At 42.7% G+C, this 19,193-nt stretch overlaps 1 protein-coding gene across 8 annotated transcripts in view; it reads right to left on the reverse strand.

The window, feature by feature from the left end:
• Positions 1-519: 519 nt before the first annotated feature.
• spg11 (SPG11 vesicle trafficking associated, spatacsin) overlaps positions 520-19,193 on the reverse strand; it is a 76,719-nt gene continuing 58,045 nt past the window's right edge. For 3 of the 8 annotated variants that reach the window (XM_065022704.1, XM_065022703.1, XM_065022702.1), the window contains exons 28-41: positions 18,300-18,465; positions 17,442-17,656; positions 15,715-16,447; positions 12,984-13,129; positions 12,377-12,581; positions 11,923-12,060; positions 8,457-8,590; positions 8,112-8,219; positions 7,254-7,322; positions 6,993-7,161; positions 6,445-6,521; positions 1,330-1,485; positions 951-1,102; positions 520-874 (exon numbers count right to left, since the gene is read on the reverse strand). In XM_065022704.1, coding sequence (XP_064878776.1) covers positions 691-874; positions 951-1,102; positions 1,330-1,485; positions 6,445-6,521; positions 6,993-7,161; positions 7,254-7,322; positions 8,112-8,219; positions 8,457-8,590; positions 11,923-12,060; positions 12,377-12,581; positions 12,984-13,129; positions 15,715-16,447; positions 17,442-17,656; positions 18,300-18,465 — 2,652 coding nt within the window. In that variant the 3' untranslated portion in view covers positions 520-690. The remainder of the gene's footprint in view (positions 875-950; positions 1,103-1,329; positions 1,486-6,444; positions 6,522-6,992; positions 7,162-7,253; positions 7,323-8,111; positions 8,220-8,456; positions 8,591-11,922; positions 12,061-12,376; positions 12,582-12,983; positions 13,130-15,714; positions 16,448-17,441; positions 17,657-18,299; positions 18,466-19,193) is intronic. The other 5 variants (XM_065022706.1, XM_065022705.1, XM_029668644.2 and 2 more) reach the window with 3 other exon arrangements.

Consider the following 19,193-nt stretch of genomic DNA (forward strand, 5'->3'; position numbering starts at 1 on the left):
ATTGTGTCTTTATTTCCCCCTTGTATTTTCAGGCCACACACAACCAAGTTGGTTAATACTCAAGCTGTCAATCAAGCCATTAACATCCTACACTGTGCTGTGCTTTGCCCTATACTATGTGAATCCTCATCTTTAGTAAACCCACCACAACTGTAATCCACTTTACTGTCATCTGTGCCCCGATCAGCACCTGGGAGTGAACATATTAAGAAATACCAAACCTAAGAATATACAGTCCACCAAGTCCTCCACTTAGGGTTGCACCTTTCCGGTATCTTTCGTAAAATTCCCAGGTTTTCCAGAAATCCTGGTTAAAAGATTATTGGAATCATGTGGGGGAAAAAATGAAAGTCCTGAATACTCCAGCATTCCCAGGAATTTTGGGAATGTTACTATCATTTTGCAACCCTAACTCTATTTACTTTGTCTACCTCGGTTAGGTAGACGGATAGACATCATAATAACAGCCTCTGTGTATGACCACACAATCGTGTTTAAGTAAAGACAGAAGTCTGTAGCTTCAACCAGGGCGAGATTTATTCAGTTAGTCAGTGATTTTGCATGGAGAAAATAAAACATTATTTCGTGAAGCTATTAATCTCCATGAAAGATATTATAGAAAATAGTTTGTAAAAAATTCCACATGCGTATTTGGAGGTATTTGACAGGGGCAGTGCCGTTTCTAATCCGCTACCTAGTACCTAGCCTGTCGTTTAGGTAACTGCTTGTTTTGGAGTCCTGAAGTAACATGTTGGCCACGTCGAAGAACTTGTGTTCATACGCAAGCTTGTAGTAGGTGTAAACGTCATCACAGTGTTGCAATAGTCTCTTCAGGTTCTGGCCCGCACTGCTCGGAGGCGTGTTGTGAGTCAATCTGAAAGGTAGGACCAGACCAATGATTAATACCAGCAAGAAGATATTCCCTCCTAATTCTGGAAATCTGAAATTACTTTTGGGATATGTCTTCAAACAGGCAGGCGGGGAGTGGCCTGTGAAGTCGGAACTCCTCTAGGTAAGCAAAGTCTCCACTGAGGATGACCTTCTGGTAGAGAACCTCCGCCCAGTCTGGACTGTAGTCGTAGGCCTCCGACAACACAAAAGCCTAGAGACACGAGAAACAACACAGTTTAAAATAATAGCTTAAAAGAAGCTTAGCTACATCTCATTATGACATACTACTTGGAATCTATCTACATTTCAGTACATACTTCCCAAGTCTAGGATTGAGATAATAGATTTTTCCTCCCACTATTACAATAGCGCCGGTACCACAAGTCTAGCATTTGGATAACTGATTTAGTATACCACGGTTACATTTAGTGCCATTACCTGGTAACAGCGGGGCAGTGCCACTATGGCACCAAGGAGATCTGATTGGCGCAGGTTGATGACACGTTGGTCTTGACCGTGGTTCAGGAAGTGGAGCTGGAGTGTGGTCAGCTTTGCCATTTTGACACAACGTGATGCCTGGCGTACACACGAGTCCTGAGGGAGAACACACACGCGCATGCATATATACATGTACGCGTACGTTCAATTAACACTAGAAAGACCCAGTTAATAATGACGTGAAACGAATTTAAATGTTTTATTACTCTACTATTTCTTAAGTGATCCTTGACTTTTCCTAAATAAGTCTATATAAAAATTCTAACAACGACTGTGTGTTATATCACAAATAGAACTGGAGTCACTTTACCCATACGTATATATATGTACATCGCTAACTCAATTACCTTGTATACCTGCACATCAACTCGGTACTAGTACTCCCTGTATATAGCCATGTTATTTTTTACTCGTTATTGTTATTCATTATTCACTGTGTATTTATTCCTCCTGTCACTATTTCTATTTTATTTTTTGATCTTCAACTCTGCATTGTTGGAAAAGGACCCGTGAGTAAGCAATTCACTGTTAGTCTACACCTGTTTTCATATGACAAAAAAACATTTGATTTGAGTTATAACCAGTTTTAGGCGGACATATCATTTTTTTAAATGGCTTTCCCGACTGTTGAAGGTGCCATGACCAGTTGATAATCACCCCGATAATTGCTTCAAAACTGAACCTAAACTATACCGAAACAATTATTATTATTATTATATACATTTTACATATAACATTAAATAAATGAAGTAAAGTATGATAAAAGGGGGAGAATGGGAGAGTTTATGAGCGAGGGGAAGCGAACAATGCACAAAAAACAAGCCTGGTAGGCACCATGAACAAAGCGAGATGGGAGCTCCCTTCCTCCCTCTGCCCAAAATATGGAACCCACACAGGTCCAAACCTCATGTTCAAAAGTTATTGGAATATTTACCCTTGTAGGGTGGCCAAAATTAAGGTGACTAAATCAATGTGGGCCAGAGAAAAAAAGTTGTCAAAATAATACAAATTGCACAGCATCGCGTCAGCTAGGCTGGATGACGTGAGAGAACGATTGCTACCTCACAGGTTCACATTTCCCGCTGAAATCGTCATCTTTCTACTCGAATCCGCAGGACATAAAACAATATGTTTTGGGATAGTATTTTCACATTTTAGTATAAGCTTTTCTAATTAATGAGAAATTCCTGTTTAGAAGATTTTCTCACAAAAACAAGCGTCTCTCTGTGAAATGTCAACGGAGCACTGAACGTACCGCAATCTTTTTTTATCATCAAAGCCTTTCACAATTAATTCAGCTTGTGCCATGCTAATTTAGCTTTTGCGACTCGTCGAAACAACTTTGAAGATGACCAACACAGCATGTGCAATCCTCAAAAGTTGCTGCGAGTAAGCTGCACCGCTCGTCAACAGAATGTGTAGGTAGGTAGGAAATCAGTGTAGGTGTAGGTGGGAAATCCGATTATTTGGACCTACTGTTAGTTTGGCCCTGTCCGGGGGTGTCCTCGGATAGGGCCACAGTGTCTCCTGACCCCTCCTGTCTCAGCCTTCAGTATTTATGCTGCAGTAGTTTATGTGTCGGTGGGCTAGGGTCAGTTTGTTATATCTGGAGTACTTCTCCTGTCCTATCCGGTGTCCTGTGTGAATTTAAGTATGCCTTCTCTAATTCTCTCTTTCTCTTTTCTTTCTCTCTCTCGGAGGACCTGAGCCCTAGGACCATGCCTCAGGACTACCTGACATCATGACTCCTTGCTGTCCCCAGTCCACCTGGCCGTGCTGCTGCTCCAGTTTCAACTGTTCTGCCTGTGATTATTATTATTTGACCATGCTGGTCATTTATGAACATTTGAACATCTTGGCCATGTTCTGTTATAATCTCCACCCGGCACAGCCAGAAGAGGACTGCCCACCCCACATAGCCTGGTTCCTCTCTAGGTTTCTTCCTAGGATTTGGCCTTTCTAGGGAGTTTTTCCTAGCCACCGTGCTTCTACACATGCATTGCTTGCTGTTTGGGGTTTTAGGCTGGGTTTCTGTACAGCACTTTGAGATATCAGCTGATGTACGAAGGGCTATATAAATACATTTGATTTGTTAATGAAATGTTAGTGAAAGACCCCACTGAATGACGTAGAACATGAATCATCTTGGTCAAATGTATTTTATAACATAAAGAAGTGAAATTTCATCACCAAAGCCTGTTTTCACCCACTCTGTAGATTGGGTGGTAGTACTGAGCCATTAGTGCTTTTTCAGTTCAGTTTTGACACGATTTTTGTATATTTTTTAAATACCACGGTTTTCAATTAATATTAAATGCATTATGAATAATTACATCAAAATGATTAGAACTTTTTAATAGAAATTCCAAAGCCAAAAATAGTGGACATTCAACTGTCAAAACATTGAAAATATTCCATTGGCTCTGTCAGGTCCAAATAGAAAAATAGGAAATAATAAAATATTGCAATTCTGTAGACTATCATTTTTAATTCCTTAGTCATCATCTCATCTCTGCTCAGGCAGTCGCAGCCAGTCAGACAACCATCTAACGTTATCTCTGTTCTCCTCACACTGTACTGTCTTCGCTCAGTACTAGTGGGTGGACACCCTACTCACAGTGGATTCAGAAAGTATTCTGACCCCTTACCTTTTTCCACATTTTGTTACGTTACAGCCGTATTCTAAAGTTGATTCAATTATTATTTTTCCTCATCAATCTACACACAATATCCCATAATGTCAAAGCTAAAACAGTAAGAATTGTTTTATTTATTTACAAGGGTATTCAGGCCCATTGCTATGAGACTCGAAGTTGAGCTCAGGTGCATTCTGTTTCCATTGATCATCCTTGATGTTTCTACAACTTGATTGGAGTCCGCCTGTGGTAAATTCAATTGATTGGACTTGATTTGGAAAGGCACACACCTGTCTATATTAGAGGTTGACCGATTAATCGGAATGACCGATTAATCAGGGCCGATTTCAAGTTTTCATAACAATTCGTAATCGGTATTTTTGGACACAGATTTTTTTGTATACCTTTATTTAACTAGGCAAGTCAGTTAAGAACACATTCTTATTTTCAATGACGGCCTAGGAACGGTGGGTTATCTGCCTTGTTCAGGGGCAGAACGACAGATTTTTACCTTGTCAGCTCGGGGATTCGTTTTTGCAACCTTCCGGTTACTAGTGCAACGCTCCAACCACCTGCCTTACATTGCACTCCATGAGGAACCTGAGTGGCAGGCTGACTACCTGTTACGCGAGGGCAGCAAGAAGCTAAGGTAAGTTGCTAGCTAGCATTAAACTTATCTTATAAAAAACAATCAATCTTAACATAATCACTAGTTAACTACACACTAAGACTCTCTGGTCTGATGAAACCAAGATTGAACTCTTTGGCCTGAATGCCAAGCTTTACGTCTGGAGGAATCCTGGTACAATCCCTATGGTGAAGCATGGTAGTGGCAGCATCATGCTGTGGGGTTGTTTTTCTGAAAATAGCTGTGCAGTGACGCTCCCTATCCAACCTGACAGAGCTTGAGAGGATCTGCAGAGAAGAATGGGAGAAACTCCCAAAATACAGGTGTGCCAAGCTTCTAGCGTCATACCCAAGACTCGTGGCTGTAATCGCTGCCTAAGGTGCTTCCATTTTTTTTTAAATCATACATTTGCAATAAACATTTTTAAATACTGTTTTTGCTTTGTCATTATGGGGTATTGTGTGTGTAGATTCATGACAAAACAAAAATGTAATGTTGAAAAGTACAGTAACATAAAGTAATGAAATATTATGTTCCCTGTTAGGGAAGTTGCGAATTTTCGCAGCTTTTTGTTAAAAATCGCGCAACATTTCAGCGCCCTGCTATTCATGCCAGGAATATAGTATATGCATATGATTAGTATGTGTGGATAGAAAACACTCAGACGTTTCTAAAAACTGGTTAAATCACGGCTGTGACTATAACAGAACGTGCGTTTCATCGAAAAGTGCAGTAAAATCTGATCACTGAAAATGGAAATAAATATCCATGCACGACTTCAAGGAATTGTTCAAAGTGAATCGGATTAAATGAGGCCGAGGTTGCAGTGCATACAGCTTCCACACGATGTCTAGAGTCTTGTCATTTGATTCGGCTTTGATTCTTGGTCAAACCGACACAAGGGAACCGATTCCCTCCGGTCTCCGACCGGATGTTTTGGTTGAGATTTCACCTGACAATATTTTCCGACGGAGACCTATAGAATTTACATCGCCTCCTGATGATTTTTATCGCTTATTAACGTGTACTAATACCTAAAGTTGCATTACAAAAGTATTTCGAAGTGTTTTGTGAAAGTTTATCGTCGACTTTTTTAATTTAAAAAAATGACGTTACGTTAGAAAAAGCTATTTTTTTCCGTTGTTCACACAGTATTCTTATATCGATATCTAGGCTATATATGGACCGATTTAATCGAAAAAAGACCCTAAATGATGTTTATGGGACATCTAGGAGTGCCAAGAAAGAAGCTCGTCAAAGGTAATGAATGTTTTATATTTTATTTCTGCGTTTTGGTTTGCGCCGGCAAACGCAAAATCTGTCATGTTAGGTGACGTTGCAGTATTTTGAGGGTGCATGCTATCAGATAATAGCTTCTCATGCTTTCGCCGAAAAGCATTTTACAAATCTGACTTGGTGGATAGATTCACAACGAGTGTAGCTTTAATTCAGTACATTGTATGTCCATTTTAATGAAAGTTTGAGGTTTATCAACCACTATAGGTGGCGCACATTTCCGCTGATTGATGTTCCCACCACGGGACCATGGCCCTAACAAGAACGTGAAATCGTATTTCAAAAATCGTATTCTAATGTTAGGTAAGACCTTCATAATCACAACCAAATGATAAATTTTCGGATAGTATATATTCAATCTACGTATTAGACTGTTCGAATGTTGATGTCCAAAACATGTGTCATTGGCACAAAGGGGAGACCAAGGTGACCTTTCTAGTATTAACAAACACTAAACAGAGGACCTGTGTTTGATAGTTGGAGGGATAACAATACCTTAGAATAGCTCTCTGCAGCATCCTTCAGGAGAGTAAGAACCTTTATCAAGGCACTTCTGAGTTCAGGGGTCACTGCTGTTATGGGATGAGCAGGGAGTGAGTGAAAAACACTGTCTGCATGCCCTGTAGCTCTTCACTGAGTTTGTGTCAATGACTCATACACAGGCTACATTCATGTGCAAATAAAGTAAAAACAACAGAAAAACTTCACAACAGTCTATTTTAAGAAGTTTGCCCTCTATACAACAGGAAAGATACTACAATATTGAAAAACACATCCCTTGACACCAGGGTTGGGGTCAGTTCAGTTTTTTGACTCAAGTGATTTGACAATCAATTCATAAAATGAAAATCGTCTACTGTTTTCTATGAGGACGTTTCAATTCATGAATTGAATTTCAATTCACTTGCATAATTGAAAACTTAATTGACCTCAGCCACTATACCATGTTCTTTATATGCGTCACAAATATGTAATATGTCTGACTTCATACTGTAACTGTAGTGATCCTCATACTATAAATTGTAGGCCTTGTCATAGCTCACCCCAAGGCTGGGACTCGATCAGTTTGAGTTGGGTGCGGGCGGCTCCCTCGTGGTTCTCTCCTATCTCTCTGCACATGCTGAAGCACAGGGCCACCATGTTGTACTTCTCACTGTCACCCGGCAAACACCGCTTGATGTAGTCCAGCAGGGCCGTCTTCAGCCGGAAGTTCTGCAACACACACCGTTTAGATACTAGCGTACTATACAGTGGGGCAAAAAAGTATTTAGTCAGCCACCAATTGTGCAAGTTCTCCCACTTACAAAGATGAGAGGCCTGTAAGTCCGTGTTGCCCAGCAACAGCCCCAAAACATCACTGCTCTAGAGGAGATCTACATGGAGGAATGGGCCAAAATACCAGCAACAGTGTGTGAAAACCTTGTGAAGACTTACAGAAAACGTGACCTCTGTCATTGCCAACAAAGGGTATATAACAAAGTATTGAGATAAACTTTTGTTATTGACCAAATACTTATTTTCCACCATAATTTGCAAATAAATTCATAAAAAATCCTACAATGTGATTTTCTGGATTGTTTTTCCTAATTTTGTCTGTCATAGTTGAATTGTACCTATGATAAAAATTACAGGCCTCTCTCATCTTTTTAAGTGGGAGAACTTGCACAATTAGTGGCTGACTAAATACTTTTTAGCCCCACTGTACGTATAAACAAGTGCACTACAAAACACAAACTTTAATACCCCTTTCACATTACTGAACTGACCCAAGCAGAGCTGTACTGGGCTGGCTTGGTTATGCATCCAACAGTTGCTGGAGCTGTGCTGGAAAGGACAATGTGAAAGTAAAATATCCTTTCCTATTGTTCTAATTCTGGTACTCCGAGACACTCCTACACATCTAAAGCATGGTGTTCTCAGAAAACAGCATGTACACAACCCCTGTGATATATAGATTTCCTGTCTCAACTAAAATACAATGACTAGATGCCTCTCTCTGTCTGGCAGGTCTGTTGTGTCTCTGTGGGTGTTCTGTCAGACCTCAACGGAAACTGTTTTGGGAAGAGCGATCTCTATCTGTGTTTACACAAACACAGTGTGCAGTTTCTGCGTTTGTGTGTGTGTGTGAGAGAGAGACAGATCTGTGTGCGTGCGCCTCTTACAGACTCTACTTTTTTCCTGAGCAGCATCTCGAAGCGGTGGTTCTGGCTTAGCAGGTCGAAGATGTAGGTCATGTCATTGTATCTGCCGATGCCAGTTAGGAGACGCACCTGAAGGGGTCAACACAAGGTGAGCGCACACACACGCATACGCACGCACAGAGAAAAGAGAAAAACAGTACTCATGAACTGACACCACCATGCTTACAGTACATTCATTCGGAGCAATTAGTTCACAGTAAAAACTCACCAGGTAATCCATTGCAAAGCCTGCAACATATATTACGACGTAATTACGATACAATGACTGGGAAGGAGGCCCATGTGTGACCAGGCAGAGGGATTTACCAGCAGGCCGTAGTGTTCGCTGTGGGCCAGGTGTGCGTGGCTGAGGTGGCGGGCAGCCTGCAGCACCCTCACTATGCCCTCCATGTTACAGGTCAGACTGAAGCAGTCGTGGGCCAGGATCAACAGCTCCACCGCTATACAACAAGAGGGAGAGTTAGATATTATGCATCATTATACATGATATTATCCACCAACGCATTAAACTGCAAATTAATTAGTAACTGGTTGGCATGACTCATTTCCATTGGTAGCTCTTTACATACGTACCCGTATACAGGTAGCAGATTTTGGAAATAGCAGATTTTGGATACTGATAAGCGCCTAAATGGTAACGCAGTCGCTGTACAGTAACATGCTACACATGACGTCAGAGCTCAAGGTCTCAATATTGGTTTTTACTGACAGCGATACTGAACTTGACCACCGCACGCGACAAGATGTTGCCCCCATCCCTCCCACTACTTGGGAAACTTTTGCAAACGTTTTGTTGTCTGAGTGCGGGAAATGCTGTAAATAAAGAGGACTCTATGTATTTTGAAAGATGAGAAGTTGAGGATTATAACAAATACCGCTTTGATGTCTTACAAGCAAGCCAAACACCCGAAAGTCCAAATGTGCACTGAACGTTTCCATATCAGAAAAACTTGTCATATACAGTGTCAACGTTTATGATCACTACTGTATGCTTGATGTACAAGATGACATGGCGTCATCCCCTGGGTTGATCTGAACTGAATAAGCCTATGTTTGCCGTATTGTGAAGAAATTTGGCGGGGAACGCTCACCTGAATGCACTCGTGACTATTATATACGCACCAAAATGATGATCGGCTTCTCCGAATTTCCTTGCGAAAGCCTAACACTGTAAGATCATATTTTGTAACGTAGCTAACCATGCTGGCAATAGAGTGCGCTTTCAAATGACGCCCACCCGACCAGGTTGCGATTGATTATGGAATGTGGACATTTTGGAATGTGTAAACAACAGTAATTGTGAGAAGGTGGGGACGCAGGGCTGTGTTCCAAAGAAAACACCTACAAGTGTGCTCGCTCTAGTTCCTCAACGGCACAGCTAGGAGAGCTCAAAACAGTACCTTATAGTTGAAGACTGTTATTTGAGTCATAAAAGTGCATTGAAATTACAGTTGAAGTTTACATACACTGAGGTTGGATTCATTAAAACTAGTTTTTCAACCACTCCACAAATTCCTTGCTAACAAACTGTAGTTTTGGCAAGTCGGTTAGGGCATCTACTTTGTGCATGACACAAGTCATTTTTCCAACAATTGTTTACAGACAGATTATTTTACTTATAATTCACTGTATCACAATTCCAGTGGGTCAGACGTTTAAATACACTATATTGACTGTGCTTTAAACAGCTTGGAAAATTCCAGAAAATGACATCATGGCTTTAGAAGCTTCTGATAGGCTAACTGACATCATTTGAGTCAATTGAAGGTGTACCTGTGGATGTATTTCAAGGCCTACCTTCAAACTCAGTGCCTGTTTGCTTGACATCATGGGAAAATCTAAAGAAATCAGCCAAGACCCCAGAAAGAAAATTGTAGACCTCCATAAGTCTGGTTCATCCTTGGGAGCAATTTCCAAATGCCTGAAGTTACCACGTTCATCTGTACAAACAATAGTATGCAAGTATAAACACCATGGGACCACGCAGCCGTCATACTGCTCAGGAAGGAGACACATTCCGTTTCCTAGAGATTAACGTACTTTGGTGTGAAAAGTGCAAATCAATCCCAGAACAACAGCAAAGGACCTTGTGAAAATGCTGGAGGAAACAGGTACACAATTTCTATATCCATAGTAAAACGAGTCCTATTTCGACATAACCTGAACGGCTGCTCAGCAAGGAAGAAGCCACTACTCCAAAACCGCCTTAAAAAAGCCAGACTACGATTTGCAACTGCACATGGGGACAAAGATCGTACTTTTTGGAGAAATGTCCTCTGTTCTGATGAAACAAAAATATAACTGTTTGGCCATAATGACCATCGTTATGTTTGAAGGAAAAAGGGAGGCTTGCAAGCCGAAGATCACCATTCCAACCGTGAATCACGGGGTGGCAGCATCATGTTGTGGGGGTGCTTCGCTGCAGGAGGGACTGGTTCACTTCCCAAAATAGATGGCATCACAAGGCAGGTAAATTATATGGATATATTGAAGCAACATCTCAAGACATCAGTCAGGAAATTAAAGATTGGTCGCAAATGGGTCTTCCAAATGGACAATGACCCCAAGCATACTTCCAAAGTTGTGGCAAAATGGTTTAAGGACAACAAAGTCAAGGTATTGGAGTGGCCATCACAAAGCCCTGACCTCAATCCCATAGAAGATTTGTGGGCAGAATTGAAAAAGCGTGTGCGAGCAAGGAGGCCTACAAACCTGACTCAGTTACACCAGTTATGTCAGGAGGAATGGGCCAAAATTCATCCAACTTATTGTGGGAAGCTTGTGGAAGGTTTGACCCATGTTCAACAATTTGAAGGCAATGCTACCAAATACTAATTGAGTGTATGTAAACTTCTGACCCACTGGGAATGTGATGAAAGAAATAAAAGCTGAATTAAATCACTCTCTACTATTATTCTGACATTTCACATTCTTAAAATAAAGTGGTGATTAAATGTCAGGAATTGTGAAAAACTGAGTTTAAATGTATTTGGCTAAGGTGTATGTAAACTTCCGACTTCAACTGTACGTAGGAACTGTGTACACTTTTTGTTTTTTTTGTCTTATGTTGTACCTACCACAAAATGTCCCGTGAATATTCTTATGTTACTGAATGTATCCAGAGTATTTTCATGTTTCATATGTTCCCAACAAATGCGGTGAAAAGTACAGTAAATGTAAAATGCACATAAAATCAACAGTGTTACGTTTGGATTGAGTCAGTGTCAGTAACTGTTTTTAGTCTAATAATTTTCCCATAATCTCCAAACTGTTCCCTTTTGATTGCTACCATGGTTATGCAGATGCTTTTCATATTTCTTCTGTAAGAAACATTTCAAATGTAGGCCAATTCCCACTAGTGCAAGGGGTTTTAAAGAACTATGGCTTGACTAGCTAAATAGAGTGGAATAAATCCATGATAATACTATATTACCATTGTTTACCACTACAGTACTATGACGGAGTGTTTATCTAGTATTTAGTGTCTGAAGTAAGACTCAGCTAATAGACTGGAATGATTTCATTCCCATAAGAGAACAGCCTATGTTACTGTAGTATTGAGTAGGGCCGGGATGATATCAGCATCGCAATGTTGTCATTGTGTTGTCATCCAGAGTCACACTTATTTTCCAAGCTCTAGCACAATCTATTTTACACACAGCAGGTTTTAAAGGAGCAAAGAGTTTGATCTGCTTCGTGTTTTTATTTTTGCCATGGAAAAAAATATTGCGATACTGGTATTGTCACAGCCCTAGTACTGAGTATATCTTACTGCAGCCGAGCTCTCCCAGTGGCACAGTGGGGATGTGGTCCAGCAGTTTGATGCCCACCAGGTTGGGGTCCCCACACAGCTTGGCCAGCTGCAAGAAGGACTCTCTCCCTTCCTCTGGACTGAACATCTGCTTCTCTGCTGTGAACACACACCAATCACTACAGTCGTTGTGTCTGACTCAGGGTTTAATAAGACAGTAATAAAGTCCAATAGCAAGGATAGCGCAGGAGGTGCATATTAAAGCTTTGTAACCATTTATCTGAGCTCTTAGCTACGATTATACATTTCCTGTAACCTTAGGACTAAAAATGAATACGTCTGACTTTAGTAGGTAATAGAACCACAACATATTTAATATACGAGTAGGGATTTAAAAAAGTATGCAAAAAATCTTCTAGAGGGACAATTAGTTGCATTTAAGTAGCCATATCAATCAATCCATCATTCCTCTCACCAGTCTCTCCGTCCTGTGCAGAGGCCAACAGGCCCTGGACCACGGCGGTGGATACAAGCTGGGCCACGGTGTCAGGCTGCAGGCCCTGCACACTGATGAAGGCCTGGGCCTTCTTATAGCGCTCCGGCTGCTGGGACAGTAGCACCTTACACAGCACCGCCTGAGGCTCCTCAGCTGAGATCTCACTGTATGAACACTGCAGCTCCTAGGTAGCGGTATCAAAGGGTCAAAGGTTACCATGATCAAGGTTATGTCCATTGGGCACCAAATGGAAGAACTGATTGAAATAGTGAGCAAATACCTGCACTTGTACAATAAGAAAAGCACATTTTCATTTTACGTTTTAAAACATCTTCCTTTGTCTGCCCTAATGAACACGACATGTAGAAATGGAATACACTAGATAGTGAAATCCCTGATCCTGTATATTAAAATCTAGGGTATTAATAGAGTAAATTATAAAAAATACTACACAACAACAATGCTCTCATGAACACACAGCAATGTACATAACTTCAATTCACTTCACAAAAATAGGCTCAGTCTGTTGTTTAGGTCTGAAAAGGCAGCAACTTCGATGTTAAGGTCGGAAAAGATAGAGGAGTACCTTGGAGAGCTCGTAGAGACTCAGGACCTGCTTGCAGTAGCTCTTTCCGCGGCGACATTCGTCCACCAGCATCTGGAGCTGAGTCACTGTTTGATCCTCTGGGGAGGGCACCATCACAAAGGAGGACAGGCTGCTAAAACTGGTTGCTGGAGTGGGGTCATTCACAGAGAAACAGATGGACAGCGTTCAGAGGGGATATGTCAATAATGCAAAAGGCCATACAGAGTGAGGTCCAAAAGTGTTTTGACGGTTACACATGTTGTCGTTTTGGCTCTGTACTCCAGCACTTTGGATTTTAAATAATACAATGACCATGAGGTTAAAGTGCTGACTGTCAGCATTAATTTCAGGGTATGTAAAAAAAAAAAAAGTTTACCCCCTTTGTCTCCCCAATTTCATGATTACGATCTTGTCTCATCGCTGCAACTCCCCAACGGGCTTGGGAGAGGCGAAGGTCGAGTCACGCATCCTCTGAAACATGACCCGCCAAACCATGCTTCTTAACACCCGCTCGCTTAACCTGGAAGCTGCACCAATGTGTTGGAGGAAACACCGTTCAACTGACGACCGAAGTCAGCCCGCAGGCACCCGGCCCGCCATAAGGAGTCGCTAGAGCGCAATGAGCCAATTAAAGCCCCCCCGGCCATCCCCAAACCTGGATGACGCTGGGCCAATTGTGCTCCACCCTATGGGACTCCCGGTCACGGCCGGTTGTGACACAGCCTGGGATCGAACCCGCTGCAACACAGCGATGCAGACCGCTGCGCCACTCGAGAGGCCAATTTGAGGGTATTTTAATCCATATTGGTTAAACAGTTTAGATATTACAGATGCATTTGCAGTTTGATGTATTCATAAACGTATTCATAAACGTTGATGTATTCATTGCATGCTAGGAATATGGTACCAAATGCTAAACTTTTGACTACTTTAATAGACAGTGAATTGTTCTCTAAAATGGTGGGACTATGTACAAAAAGTGCTGTAATTTCTTAACGGTTCACCCGAGCTATCAGTCTGCACTTTAACCTCACTGTCATTGTATCAATGTGCTGGAGTACAGAGCCAAAATAACCAACAAACTATCATTGTCCAAATACCTTTGTACCTCACTATAAACTATGTAGGCGTTGTGACTGTTACTGACAATCTTTGAATTGTTGTTTGGGTGTATGTGAGTGTTGTTTTGATTCTTCAGAGGGTTGTTGAAATTTTTAGCACTGGTGTTTGGATGTGTCTGAGTGTTTTTTAACTTGTGACCTCTGCACATGAAGACTGGGATATGTTTCGGGTAGCCTCAAAGTAACATCGACGAATACACACGGTGACTGAGTTCATCAGGAAGTGTATAGGAGATTAAACCTGTTAAGAACAACCAAAACCAGAAACTGTGGATAGGCGGCAGCATTAGCGCAAAACTGAAAGCGCAAACCACCACATTTAACCATGGCAAAGTGACTGGGAATATGGCCGAATACAAACAGTGTCGTTATTCCCTCCGTAAGGCAATCACAAACAAAACGTCAGTACAGAGCCAAACACCGACGTTTTGCTCCCGGACAAGATAAACAACTTCGCCCGCTTTGAGGATAACACAGTGCCACTGACACGGCCCGCTACCAAGGACTGTGGGCTCTCCTCCTCTGTGGCCGAAGTGAGTAAGACATTTAAGCGTGTTAACCCTCGCAAGGCTGCCGGCCCAGAGAGCATCCCTAGCCACATGCCCAGAGCATGCGCAAACCAGTTGGCTGGAGTGTTAACAGATTTATTCAATCTCTCCCTATCCCAGTCTGCAGTCCCCACTTGCTTCAAGATGTCCACCATTGTTCCTGTACCCAAGAAAGCAAAGGTAACTGGACTAAATGATTATCGCTCCATAGCTCTCACTTCTGTCATCATGAAGTGCTTTGAGAGGCGAGTTAAGGATCATATCACCTCTACCTCACCTGAAACCCTAGACGCAATTCAATTTGCTTACCGCCCCAATAGATTCACAGAAGATGCAATCGCCATCGCACTGTACACTGCCCTATCCCATCTGGACAAGAGGAATACCTATGTAAGAATGCTGTTCATTGACTATAGCTCAGCATTTAACACCATAGTACCCTCCAAGCTCATCATTAAGCTCGGAGCCCTGGGTCTGAACTCAGCCCTGTGCAACTGGGTTCTGGAATTCCTGACGGGCCGCCCCTGGGTGGTGAAGGTGGGGCCGAGAGACTGAAAAACAGCTTCTATCTCAAGGCTATCAGACTGTTAAATAGCCATCACTTGCCAGCTTCCACCCAGTTTAGCAACCCTGCACCTTAGAGGCTGCTGCCCTACATACATAGACTTGGAATCACTGGCCACTTTAATAATGGAACACTAGTCACTTCAATAATGTTTAAATCATGTCTACATACGGCTTCACTCATCTCATATGCATATGCTGTATTCTATTCTACAGTATTTTAGTCTATGCCACTCCGACATTGCTCAATCTAATATTTATATATTTCTTAATTCCATTCTTTTACTTTTAGATTGGTGTGTATTGTTGTGAATTGTTAGATACTACTGCACGGATGGGGATAGGAACACAAGAATTAAGCTACACCCACAATAACATCTGCTAAATATGTGTAGGTGACCGATTTGATTTGATTTTGAACAAGTCTGACATGCGCCAAACAGTAGTTTATTGTTTGGGTGTATCTAGTAGGTTAACTGAGGGTCGTGTGGAGCTTACAGCTGGGAATGCTCTTCTTGGGCAGGCCCTCAAAGGTGAGCATGTCCTGCAGGCCAGCCTGGAGCTCGCCTGAGGCCAGGCCTCGGCAGTGCAGCACTACCCACATGTCCCGGGAGCAGAAGGAGAAGTAGCGGCACACACGGCTCGCTTCGTGGATACACCCTTCGTCCAACAGCTGCCCCACCAGGATAGCCAGAGCACCCTGCTCCTCCGACCCAGTCTTCTCCCCACCCTCTTCCTTAGGGGAGACGCTGGGCAGGCCGTCCAAGCTTAGGTACCTGGGCTCGTTGAGCACTGCCATCTTGGAGAAGGAGAACTCCCTGATCAGGGCCTCGTAGGAGTTTTCCTCGGGGGCTATGGTGGGCGCCGGGAGGGCGAACATGCTCTCCTTCTCCATGGCGGTGAGCAGGACTTGCTGGCGCACTCGGCTTGTCCACAGCTGCTTCTCCAGGTCCTCGAGACGTGCCAGGGGAGCTTGGGCGAGCCAGGACAGCCAGTGGCCGGCCAGGCTGAGGAGAAGGCACCTCTCCTGGACACACAGCAGCTCTGTCCCGGCCACGGAGCCCCGGGGAGGCTCAGAGGCACCTGCCTGGGCCAGGAAGAACTCCGAGGCGGCCCCAGGACCAGTGCTGTTAGTCCTGAACTGCTCGTGGCATTTTCTCCAGAAGGACACCCGGGTCTCCCTCCTCTCCCAGTGCCGCTTGCCCTTCAGGGCTCCGAGGTCTTGGAGTAACTTTACCAGAAGAGGGATATCAGAAGGAGCTTTATAGATAATGAAATACAGAAATATCTCATTTACAGTGCCTTTGGAAAGTATTCAGACCCCTTGACTTTTTCCACATTTTGTTACGTTACAGCCTTATTCTACAATGGATTAAATTAATTTGTTTCCTCATCAAATCTACACACAATATCCCATCATGACATAGCGAAAACAGGTTTTTCAAAATTATATTAATAATAAAAAACTGGAATAAGTATTCAGACACTTGAAATTGAGATCAGGTGCATCCTGTTTCCATTGATCATCCTTGTGATGTTTCTACAACTTGATTGGAGTCAACCTATGGTAAATTCAATTGATTGGACATGATTGGGAAAAGCACTCACTTGTCTATATAAGATCCCACAGTTGACAGTGCATGTCAGAGCAAAAAGCAAGCCATGAGGTCGAAGGAATTGTCTGTAGAGATCTGACACAGGTTCACCTTCCAACCAGACAATTACCCTAAGCATACAGCCAAGACAAGGCAGGAGTGGCTACATAATTGTATGTGTGGGGTACAGCGATGAGGTAGCCATTAAAAAAATAAATGTTAAACACTTATTTCACACAGAGTGCAACTTATGTGACTTGTTAAGTCAATTTTTACTCTTGAACTTATTAAGACTTGCCATAACAAACGGTTTGAATACTTATTGACTCAAGTCATTTCAGCTTTTCATTTTTAATTAACTTAAAACACAATTCCACTTAGACATTATGGGGCATTGTATGTAGGTCAGTGACAAAAACATCTAAATGTAATCCATTTTAAAAGCAGGCTGTAACACAACAAAATGTGGAACAAGTCAAGGGATGTGAATACTTTCTGAAGGCACTGTAGCGTCTAGACCAAATCAACTTACATTGAACATACCAAAGGTATAGGGCAGTGAGAGTTGAGTTTACACTGAACAGGCTGCACATGATCTAGTTGATGAGCATTGAGGACCCACGAGCTCACCTCGTTGATGACCAGGCTGTCAATGGGCAGCCCTGCCAGCTCGGCCACCTGGCGGGCCTTGTGGAACAGCCCGCTGTCTTGCAGCTTCTCCAACATGTTCTGGCACTCTCCCTGCAGGATGTCAGGGGAATAGCTCTCAAGCAGCCTGGGAGAGAGAGACACCGAGGTGTCCTGGAGAACCTGGCTGAGGAAGCTGAGCTTCTTGAAGTCCGGGCCTGCTCACAGAGAAAGAGACCGATGCATACATAGAAGCAAAGACTGGTCAAGTCCACGAGTCAACCAGAACATCCTGTTTACAGTATTGCATTCTCAATTCTCAATACCTCACGCAAGCAGAAGACAGTGATTAACAAGCACAGATACAGACTCAAACATGAAGTGCCTGAGTCAGACAATAAGCTACAAAAAAATAATACAGTTTTCTCAACACCTCACACAAGTGGAAGACAGTGATTTAAATCCATGGTGAAAAGGCGTTCTGCCTGCTCTCGCCAACCATACCTGGAGGGTTCCGTGGTAATTATACGGTAAAAATGTCTGTCTTCATAGTTTTAGTCATGTTAAGCGACACTTTGTTTGCACAGTGTTATGAACAGAAGTCAGGCTTAACAATAAACACAGATCGTTGCTCTGGATATAATGCAACACTAAACTCTTATGGACGTCATTTAGGTTAAGTCTCACTTACTTGACAGCTAACTAGCTAAATATGATGATCCAACACAACAGTTGAAGACTCGGTGTTACTACAGTGTTAATACTGTTAATACAATACTTAATACTGTTAATACACCAATTTGTAAGTCGCTCTGGATAAGAGCGTCTGCTAAATGACTTAAATGTAAATGTAAATGTCACCGTTAGACTTGAGCAGGCGCTCCATGTCTGCGAGCAGCTGCAGTAGTCTGCGCAGCTCGTATTGTGTGGAGCACTGTTGCATCATGGTCAACAGGAGGACTGAGGCCTGGCACTCCACCCACTGGAGAGGGATGCCCGCTGGCGCATGAGCACCACTGCTCCTCAGCTGTCAGAGAGAAAGAGAGAGAGGATAAGGGAAAGATGAAAGAATAAAGAGAATTGAGATTGGCCTACATGCAACACACACATACCTCATAGGAAGTATGGCTGTATAACCTCTCGCGTACAGAGAACACATCAAACACTCATGCTAGAAAGTCTTCCTCTCCTCATTTCTTCCATTAACTACAATAGAGGATAATGAAAAGTAACAGAAATGAGGGCATGTACCTTTCACAAGGACAGGAGATCACAGTGAATACAGGAATTAAATAAATAAATAACATCAAAGTTAACTATGGTCATCGAGAGGGAGGACTTGGTGAGACTACGGCCGCAAAAGATTGTTGAGCGCAACAATGTGAATTGGGATGGTGACCATCTCAAAACACGCAGCAAAAGACGGCAAGAGGCCCTGAACACAAGATTACAGCCAAGGTCACCGCTTTGAGGTATGAGTGCTGTTGTGCTTGACACACTAGATAAATTGGCCCTGGCCTTGTGGCTTGGCTGGCATGTGTGGCACCAAATTCATCCCTCTAATGACATCTCCAAACAGTACCGGCAAGGTCAGACACAGGCACCCCTTTAACTCCCCCTGACAACGGAGGGCATCAATTTCCCTCACAACCAACCTGTCAGACTTAAAGGGACATGACACGGACACCCTCTGCTTTTCTAATGGAACGTCATCCGCGCGGACATAGATAATAAAAACAGAACCTTCCGCCCCGG

This window comes from Oncorhynchus nerka, linkage group LG9a (genome assembly GCF_034236695.1).
Source record: "Oncorhynchus nerka isolate Pitt River linkage group LG9a, Oner_Uvic_2.0, whole genome shotgun sequence".
Classification (NCBI taxonomy): domain Eukaryota; kingdom Metazoa; phylum Chordata; class Actinopteri; order Salmoniformes; family Salmonidae; genus Oncorhynchus; species Oncorhynchus nerka.